General features: G+C 40.7%; 1 protein-coding gene across 7 annotated transcripts in view; it reads left to right on the forward strand.

Annotated features, from left to right (window-relative positions):
* Positions 1 to 8,437, forward strand: part of LOC132381022 (Krueppel-like factor 15) — a 39,861-nt gene extending 31,424 nt beyond the window's left edge. For 6 of the 7 annotated variants that reach the window (XM_059950111.1, XM_059950113.1, XM_059950109.1 and 3 more), the window contains one exon: positions 274 to 8,437. In XM_059950111.1, coding sequence (XP_059806094.1) covers positions 274 to 442 — 169 coding nt within the window. In that variant the 3' untranslated portion in view covers positions 443 to 8,437. The remainder of the gene's footprint in view (positions 1 to 273) is intronic. The other variant, XM_059950115.1, reaches the window with a different exon arrangement.
* The last annotated feature ends 2,080 nt before the right edge of the window (positions 8,438 to 10,517 follow it).

Below are 10,517 nucleotides of genomic sequence, written 5' to 3' on the forward strand. Positions count from 1 at the left end.
CGGCTGTGGAGGCCAAGTCAGGTATATCTGAAGTGGAGGTTGATGGGTTCTTGATTAGGGTGTCGAAGGTTATGGGGAGAGGGTGGGAGAATGGGGTTGAGAAGGAAAATAGATTAGTCATTATGGAATGATGGACAAAATTCGGTGGGTCAAATGGCCTAATTCTGCTCTTAGGTCTTATGGTCTTGCATGTGAGCTGCCGTTGATTTTTGTTTTGTTATGGTGTACCCTGACGGCGCCTGTGTTCATTTATACCTTTGTGCAATTTTCCAGATTTTCCCGATCAGACGAGTTATCCAGGCACCTCCGCTCCCACTCGGGAGTGAAGCCGTACCAGTGTATCATCTGTGATAAGAAATTCGCACGCAGTGACCACTTATCCAAGCATGTGAAAGTACATCGAGGACTGAGAAACAGCAGAATAACCCGGACAGCCAGTTAACGTTTGGCTCTCCTCCCACTTTGTCGGGATACACACAAGGGCCATTTCACTTGTGTATGCAATGTACAGAGGACGTGGAAATGCATTCATGTGCGTGTGTAACTTAGGATCTCGGTGAGAGAGGGCTTTAGAGGTTCTTCCTTTACAAAGTTATTTCTATAGAAGTGGAACTCATGTATCACTTAACATCTCCTTTACTCTGCTGCTCATTGTATATTTGCAGGAACATAGGTCAATCCAATGTAGACTCCAGCAGATTTTTGTGCTTCTGACGATATCAGTCAAGAGGAAATAATATCAGGAGCTCCCTGGAAAAACGGAACACAATGCAGCTTTAAAAAAAAGAATCATTCTTACATAGTGAATTTTCCAATCTGGAATTCGCTCTCAAAAAGATGCATGCTCAATATTGACTTTCCGAGAGAACCAAGGTAAAGGGTAGGCACGGTGATGAAAGAGCGGGGAATGGAAACGGGTTTACAGTGCTTTCAGGACTCGGGTGCAGGTACAATGATCAAATGGCAGCTTTGTGTCGTACAGTGGTCGTGGTGGATTACTACAGATATTGGCAGGAGCGCTCAGGTTTTCAGGCAGTTTCTGTACATGGAAAGAGGGAGAAACAGAGTCAATGTTTTATTTCAGTGGCCCTTGATCAGAACCAAGAAAGACTGAACATTTGTAAGCTGCAGAAGAGGGTGGGGAGAAGGAAGGGCATGTGTGTGATAGGACAGGGACAGAGGGAGACTAAATAGCTCAAGTGGCGGTACCAAAGGGGGGAAGGTAGTGCAGGTTTCTTATCTGTGCGGAGAAGGAGTAAGCAAAGGACAAAGATGAGAGAGAAGTGTGAGAGCGTTGTTTAAACTCTAAATCACAAACACTGCAGATGCTGAAAGTTTTGTGCTTTTCAGTGAAAGGTTATTTGTTTTACCTCCAAACAAGCATCCCATCAGCCTGGAATTTAAATCCCAGCAAATAAGTCATTTTGTAAAGAAATCAAGTTGGCTATGATATTCTTATAAACTACAACATGATCAGCTTGTTATTCAAACTTCAGTTAACATAGTTAACTCCGTGCTCTTTAATGTACCATTCTGTAACTATTATTTATAAAAATGTCAATCTCAGGGCAGTTAGGTGTAAGCTTGCCGATATCATGAATGCTTGCCAACCCATATCCAGAGAACGTTTTAATGAAAACCTCTGCAGGGTATGATTTCATCTGCAAAAGAAGTCATGAGGTTCCAACTCCGATAAATGCCCATGCTGCAGGTATGTAGCAGGTATCCCACCCATTGTTCTAGAACCCTGAGGTTCTAGATTAGGAAATGTGGGGAAAAATTGTGCATTCCCTTTGCTGAGAGATGTCTGTCAGCCCAACACTAGTGACCACAAATCCATGGTGCAGTCCAGTCCTGCACAATACATCCTGGCTCCAGTGTTTTAATTCTTCAAATTCCTTCCTTGCAGCACTTTAAATGTCTCCCAGTCTGGGTCTGGGCACTTGGTTACATTTTAAGTAACTTATAGAATAATTACAGCCCTGTATGTAAAATTATTCCAAACACCTAGTATTCTTGAGTAGAAATAAAAATCCTAATGTAATTTTACACTCGCTTTTCATTAATATTATCTGACAACTTGGCCATATTGTGGGGTGGCACGGTATTGTGGTTTGCACAGCCCTTTACAATTCCCGTTGCTGACTGTAAGGAGTTTGTACGCTCTCCCTGTGACTGTCTGGGTTTCCTCTGGGTGCTACAGTTTCCTCCCACAGTCCAAAGACGTACAGGTTGGTAGGGTTATTGGTTATTGTAAGTTGTCCCATGATTAGGCTCAGATTAAATCAGGGAATTGCTGGGTGACGTGGCTAGAAGGGTTGTGCTATTCTGTGCTATACTTCAATAAAAATGAAAAAAAAACCTTTAAAAAGCAGAAATCTGGATCTCCATTAATAGGTAAAACTTTTGCAGTCAAAATGTCAAAAAGCATTTAATTTACTCTCATTCCCAAGTATGTCGCTTTAATGTACATCCTTACTTGGAAAAGTTTCTCAAAGTTTCTACCTGAAAAGTAATTATGTGTTCATTGGCAGTGCTTACATACTGAATTCACAGGCTGGGAATTCAACTTTCTTTTACATTACACTTTTCTTTTGGAATTCTAATTACCCAGAATCTTAAAATTTTGCCTCACAGTATTCCCTGCCTTGTGCAGTTTCTGAGGATATACAGACAGAAGAAGGTAGATCCACACTGAAACCTAGATTTACTCTTCTCTTTATTTCAGCATCTTCATTCCCTTGCCTAGCAATCATTATCACCCTCACTCTTGTTTGGTCTTTTAAAGGACGGTTCTCAAGATGTATGTGAGAAAAATGGTTCTACAACCTTTTGTGTTAAATTTTCCCTAATCCCAGTCCTGAACATCTTAGTCCTAACTTTGAGATGATGGTGCTTTAGGCCTAATTTCTGCAATAGAAGTCAGGGTTAAAGCATCATTACATTGGACAACAATTCTTTCCAAAAATGTGCTTCCTCAGAAATTATATTTTGTTTATGATAGACTGCTTGAAGCTGAACACAAACATAATTTCTGATTATTTGTATCACATAGGAATTTGGAGAAACAAGAAATTTGCTTGTATTGAATAAAATGGGTATAATTTCATAATGGTGCTGATGCTTTGCAATAGTTCAACAACATTAAAAATGGTTTATTCATGATTTTAATTTGTAATCAACATCTGAGGCTTCTCACTTAAGTATTCAACAATAATCAGCCAGCATTGATGGATTTCAGTTCACCTGATACCATTTCTCCATGACCACTATGTCCTGGTGAAATCTTCACCGTGCTCATCACTGACAGTGCCAAGATTTGCAGAGAAGTTTAAATGGGAATGCAGAAAATGAATCTTTAATGACATTTTGCACTTCTTGGTTTTGTATGTTGAAGCACGTTGTCAACCAGCTGCAGGTTGCTCCCGAAACGTTGACTACACTTTTCCGACATGCTTTCTGGCCTGCTGAGTTCCTCCGGTATTTTGTGTTTGTTGCACATAGTTTGGTGCTCTGTAGTTGCCAAGAAGTTTCTCAACAGCATCCTTGAAGGCCTTCCATGTGATTGTTTTTTTCCGGTCCCACTAGAAGTTCTTTGAAATGCCTGTCATTGATGACCTGTTTGATTGTGTATCAACTAAAATGCCTTCCTTAATATTGGCATCAATTATTCCAACTTGAGTTACAAATCGAAATAACAAGTATAGATGATTACAAATAAAAATGGTGCATGATAGGGAAATCTCATGGTGATTTTCATGATCAGCACCCCAAAATTCACAAGATACACGCAAAGGTATTCAGAAGCAAAATCTTTATTATCCGGAGTTATGTGAAACCATTCAAATTGATGGTTCAAATAGTACTTGGAACACTTAAGTATTGTGTTGGTGCGTGGCCAAGTGGTTAAGGTGTTCATCTAGTGATCTGAAGGTCGCTAGTTCGAACCTTGGCTGAGGCTGCATGTGTGTCCTTGAGCAAGGCACGTAACCACATATTGCTCTGTGATGACACCAGTGCCAAGCTGTATGAGTCCTCATGTCCTTCCCTTGGACAACATCGGTGGCGTGGAGAGGGGAGCTGCCGGTTGGGTAACAGTTGCTTGGGCAACTGCCGGTCTTCCACAAACAAAAACCCTGCCCAGGCTTGCGCCCTGGAAACTTTCCAAGGCGCAAATCCATGGTCTATCGAGACTAATGGAGGCCTACCTACCTAACTACTTGGAACACTACAAACATGTAAAAACACAGGAATTTATGGTTTTATGACGTTCTGTTTCTTGATAGCTGCAAGTCTGGTGTTGTCCCAAGTCACTCCTTTGCTTAAATTTTTTATATTACAGGCATTCCTCAGAGAAAGCATTTACAGAGCTGATTTATGATAGAACATAGAACAGTACACCACAGGAACAGGACATTTGGCCACAATGTTGTGCCAAACTAATTGAACTGGTGATTAAAATGCTTGACTAAACCAATCCCTTCTGTCTATATCCCATCATTCTCTGCACATTCACATGCCTACATTAGAGCCTCCTAAACACTTCTAGTGTATTTGCCTCCACTACTACCCCTGGCAGTGCATTCCAGGCACTCTCTCCAGTCTCTGTGTAAAATAATAACCACAAGAAATTCTGCAGATGCTGGAAATCTAAAACAACATGCACAAGATGCTGGAGCAACTCACTAGAAATTCCTGCATTCCTCCAGCAATATCTTGCCCTTCTCACCTTAAATGCATGCCCTCTGGCATTATATAGGTTTTCTAGTTTGTCCTATAGAAATGCAAAGGGAATTGAATATGAAGAAAACAGTATAATGTCTATGAATTGAAATTGCAGCTCATGCCAAGTAAGATAGTATCATGGAAAGAGAGAATTACACTTTGAAGTTCAGATTTACTTTGCTGAAGGATTTCTTATTTGGAGGCCAGGTATTGGAAGGGAGAAACCTGACTGTTTGCTGCTGATATCTATACAAGAGAGGCCAAGTTGTAAAGAATGAGTTAACAAGGTAACCAAAGTCTTTGGTTTGTCACTTTCAGCTGATCTTCAGTGTCTACACAAGAAGTACATAGAACGAGAGGTTGGCTAGTGTCCGCAGTGACCTGTTGTCTTTCAGTGACAAACCTAGAAAAATGAAGAATTTGGTTTAAAATTTATCAGGCCTCTCTTAGGCCAAAGTAAACCCATTGTGGGCTAAGCTGTGATCGGTATTCAACAAAAAAGCAACACTTTTAGAAGCTACCATGAATCACCCCCCATCCCCCACCTCAAATTTTAACATGGACCCCACTGGTTTCAAATCCATTTTCCAGTAGTTGGAAATTCAGAGCTATCGATGAGGTCTGAATTGAAAGTGTGTCGTAGAGATGAGCCTGTCCATTGTTCATAATGAAGGTACAAATGTACAGTCACACTACAGATCTTCCAAATGAAGGAATGTTTCTCCAGTGTTCTGCTTCCAATTCATGGCTATTATTACACATCGAGTGTAAGCTGGTCCTGAGGCCAAAGACTTCAAGATAAAGGTTGAAATTGCAAAGAGCCAGTGCAGACAGATACTTAGATTGGTGTTGAGGAAACTGGCTTTGTAGTGTTGCAAAAGTATACTAAACTTAAAATTTACTTTTACATTTTACACCACATCAAACCACTGGTCATCTGAGTTCCGTTTTTGGTCATCGATTGTGGAACAGAAGTATTGAATATATGGATATTCCCTCGATACATGAATTCAATCTAAACTTTAATCGTTAAAGACATCATAAGGAGAACGAGCATGTTTTTAACTTTGTAACATTAAAGGAAATAATGTTATACAGAAGACATGTCTGTTAAATCATATGAAGGGGGATGGTGTAGTTCCTTGTTTAAAATTTTCACCTGCATTGATAATGACTGCCAGAAGTTACTTTGATAAGCTCTCTGTAATGAGATTGCCACAAGGATTTTTTTTCTGAGTTTTACCTCTTCTGAAAGGGCCATGGACTTGGTTCCTAAACGCTTGGCCTTGTGTACAGCACTCAACGCAAACTTCTTTCCATTAACCACTCCGGCATCACGATTTTGGGAATGAGAACTAATACTGTTACATTGTGTTCCTGTGTGGTTTTTACTTTGAAAGAGTTGCTACCCTTTTCAAACTGAGTCCTAGATTGATGAGACACCTATTTAGTGATAGCACTTAGCACTCATTTGAATGTTGGAACTTCTGAATTTATATTCGGCAAGCAATGTGCATTTTACTTCAGTGACAGTAATTCCCCTAAGCCAAACTCTGTATCAGATCAAAATAAGCGTGCATTTAAAAACTATGAGTACAAATCTCACCCAATGTGACCATATATGTCATTGCGTTTCTAATAGGAAAAGGTTTGTGTGGATGAGTGGTATTTATTCCTTGTATCTAATTGTCAAACAATTCAGTTTACAGTTCACAACAGAGTGAGACTGGAGGTGCATTTACCCAAGGACCATGTGAGCGTATGAGGTTGCTTTCACCAACCAGCCTAACGTTTGCACATTAAAGTGGTGCTGTACGAGGGGCCCCCTGTCAGTTTAACCTCTGGCGAGGCATGGTAATTCCAGTATGCATAATGATTTACATATCATGTCCTTCAGAAGCACAGGTCGCACAGGCACATGTGAGGACCGTGTTACGCCTGCCAGTGTAACTTTATGTTCAATTGTAGGAGTTCAGGGCAATTAAGCAGTCTTGTACAATCGTTTCCCTGTTTAAGCTGGAGTTGGGCTACATTCTTGCTTTGTCTGTGAAGTTGCTGGATTCCGGTTCCCATTGGATCTAACTCTGGCAAAGAGAATACCAAAAACTGCATTAATAAGTGGTGAGCTGCCAAGTCACATATAGATGGGAGATCTCAGGCCTCCACTGGTTAAAGAGCTGCAAGTATATCTAGCATCTTTGACAAACGTGTGTAAAAAAAAAAAAATTATCTTTTTTGTTATACTTTACAATTTACCATTGCTATAAGCTCCTTGATCTTTTCAGCACTACAAGATCCACTGAATAGATTTCATATTTTTTTATTTAATTAAGTCACTTCAGCACCCATCGAATCCTCAGGTCAGAAACTTGAAGTAGAGTTTTATTAGCTTCCAGTACTCAGGTCTGTGATTTATTTACTGGAGAACCATTCTGTCATCTGGTGCAAAAGGATATCTTTTTTGTGAGCGGAGTGGGAATTATGGACACCTTGAAGTGAAGCTCCAAGATTACCTCAAAGTTGAAGATTTTGATGACAGATATAAGCTCAAAGCAGGGAAGGTCAACTGAAAGAAAACGTATAATCATCTGACATAGTATTCTTCAGTCTTAAAATGTTACCTGTTGCATTTAAAGCAAGTTACAGAACTTGGATATCTTAGTTGAGTTATTCTATTCAGAGACCCAAATAATGATTAAATATGTTGCCAATGACTTTAACACAACAGCAGATTCATAAATTTATTGTATATTGGTGAATATATGATTTGTATTTGGGATCTGGGCGTTAATGCGAAGGCTACCATTTGCCACCCATCAATTGGCACTTGAAAATGGTGGTGAGCAAGAGACTTGCCTGGCTGTTAAAAGTTAACCACATCAGGATGGTTTTTAATGACAATCTGGTAGTTTTGTAGCCATCGTTGCCAATGGTATTTGTTATTGTCACAAACACAGTGGTGGGATTTGAACTCTGGTCACTGGAGTATAGGTCCAGGTCTCTGATCATTAGGCAATAATCTAAATGTTAGACCAATCCTGTTCTACTTAATTCTGATATGTACAGTACTGTGCAAAGGTCTTCTGCATGTATATATATGGCTAGGGTACCTAAGACTTTTGCACAGTACTCTAGTAATTTTATGTATTTCACTGTACACATGTCATTGATGACAAACCTGATTCTGATATGGGTCTCTGTTGTGGACTGAGAGTGGGTAGAGGGCCAGGAGAGGGGAATCATGGTTGGGAAAAGGGGAAGAGAGTGGGAAGCACCAGAGAGACATTCTGTAATGATCAATAAACCAGATGTTTGGAATCAAATGACCTTGCCTGTTGTCTCCGGGCTGGGTGTGTTTGCACCTGCACCAATCCCCCCCCCCCCCACTGGCACTCCTTCTTTGCCACCTGTCCCACACCCTTCCTACAGAACTGCACCTTCACCATTCCCAACATCCTTTGCTCCAGCCAGATTTACAAACTTGCTCTCTGCTCCACGTTGACAAATACAGTAATGTGCGCAGGTCTTAGTACCCTAGCTATAAACATATATAGTGTATGTGACTAAGACTTTTGCACAGAACTGTAAATGTCACTGGTTGGTTGTGGCCAACCATAGAAATGCTAGCCTACAATAAATCAAGGAGTAGCAATGCAAGTGGCTGTTTTGGCTTTCCAGCTCATCAGACGAAAACCCTGTTTGTGAAGTGTCAACATTTCCCGACACGGATAATACATAGGCACAGGTAAAGGTGAGAATTCACTCTCTCCTGCGTAGGCTGGACAGTTTTGCAAACTCTAGACCTTATTTAGACTTTTGCAAGAAGATGCATGAAACATGCTCGAGAAATATTCATGTAATGCACTCATAAGGAGTATCGGTGTCGTATTCTTGAGTGGAATATAGATGTACCTTTTGAGCAGGACCATGCATGCACCAAACTCGGAGGAAATAATTTGCTGTGTGCTCTGTAGGTATGTGTATGTTTGCATGCTCAAGAGGAACATGTGGAGCATGCCTAAGAGAAATGTACGTGGAGATACTAGCATTTTACAAGCTCAGGAGGAACTTACTCAGCAGAAACCTGTACTGTGCTTAAGAGGAACTTGCGTGCAGTATACAAGGGGTGATTGATAAGTTTGTGGCCTAGGGTAGAAGGAGTCAATTTTAGAAAACCTAGCACTTTTATTTTTCAACACAGTCCCCTCCTACATTTACACACTTCGTCCAGCGGCCGTGGAGCATACGGATCTTGGACTTCCAGAAAGTGTCCACAGCATGGGTGATTGATATGTTTGTGGCCTAAGGTAGAAGGAGATGAGTTATACAGCTTTTGTTACATGCACGTGCAGTTCAACTCGGTGATCATGCAGAAACTTTGAAGTTAATAAACTCATCGGGTGATTGATAAGTTCGTAGACTAAAGTAGAAGGAGATGAGTTATTAACTTCAAATTTTCTGCATGATCACTCAAAAGAGCTGAACTGCAGGTGCATGTAACGAGAGCTGTATAACTCATCTCCCACCTTAGGCCACAAATATGTCAATCACCCATGCTGTGGATACTTTCTGGAGGTCCAAGATCCGTATGCTCCACGACTGCTGGGCTAAGTGTATAAATGTAAGAGGGGACTATGTTGAAAAATAAATGTGCTAGGTTTACTAAAATTGACTCCTACCTTAGGCCATGAACTTATCAATCACCCCTCGTACATAGAAGTCTGTGTGTAGTGTGCTCAGGAGGAACATGCCTTTAACAATACTTCAGAGAAATCAGGGAAGGCTGGAGGGAGGTCAGGTAAAATTATGAGAGGCATAAATATGGTAAAAGAGTCAGGTTCTTGATTAGGGCATCAAAGGTCAGAGAGAATGAGATTGAGAAGGTTCATAAATCAATCATTATCTTTCGAAATGACATAATTCTCCTGTTTAATGGTCTTACGATCACTTTCCCAAGGTTGAGGACACGCACTTAAGGTGAGGGGAGAAAGTCAAACAGAGGTGTGCGGGAAATGTTTTACACAGAATAGTAAGTATGGTGCTGTCAGAGGAGGTGGTGGAAGCAAACACAACAGAGTCATTTAGGTGGCTTTTAAACACATGAATATGGAGGGATGGGGATCGTGTGCAGGCAGGAGTGATTTAGCTTGACACCGTTCGGCACGCTCCCCTTCCGCAGCCCTCTGCCCCGGGAGGCAGTAGAGGCTATTTCGTTGAATTTATTTAAGATACTGATTTTTCTGAACCGAGGGCTATGGGGAAAAGAGGCAAATGGAGCTGAGTCCATGGTCATAAATCACAAAGCAAGTGCGATCGGCCGGATAGCCTACTGCTGCTCCTGTTTCTCATGTTGGAGATATTGTGGGCTGAATGGCTTGTTCCTGTGCCACGCTGTTCTATGTTTTGCATCCTTTCCGGGCAAAAAACCTTCAATTTTGACACAAATTCTTCAGTGTTTTAAAGTATCTCCAAAAATGTAACTCTTTCCTGCCAATTCACTTAACCTCTTGAGCCAACCAGAAATCTAACTTTATATGTGCAAATTATCATTTCCTGAAACTAGTTCAAAATGAATGGATTTTTAACATAATATTATGACTGATCTCATCTTTCTTTACATTCTGAAAGCTCGTTAGAAATGTACGGTTTACTACTTAAGAATTTCTCACATTCTTTACCTAGGTGAAAGTGGTTGTGTTGCTGGATGTAAAGAGCTAGAATTTACATGCATTGTCAAATTAATGAAGTAATAATTGGGCAACAGTTAAATTGTGACTTGTACCAAGACACAG

This window comes from Hypanus sabinus, chromosome 25 (genome assembly GCF_030144855.1).
Source record: "Hypanus sabinus isolate sHypSab1 chromosome 25, sHypSab1.hap1, whole genome shotgun sequence".
In the NCBI taxonomy this organism is placed as follows: domain Eukaryota; kingdom Metazoa; phylum Chordata; class Chondrichthyes; order Myliobatiformes; family Dasyatidae; genus Hypanus; species Hypanus sabinus.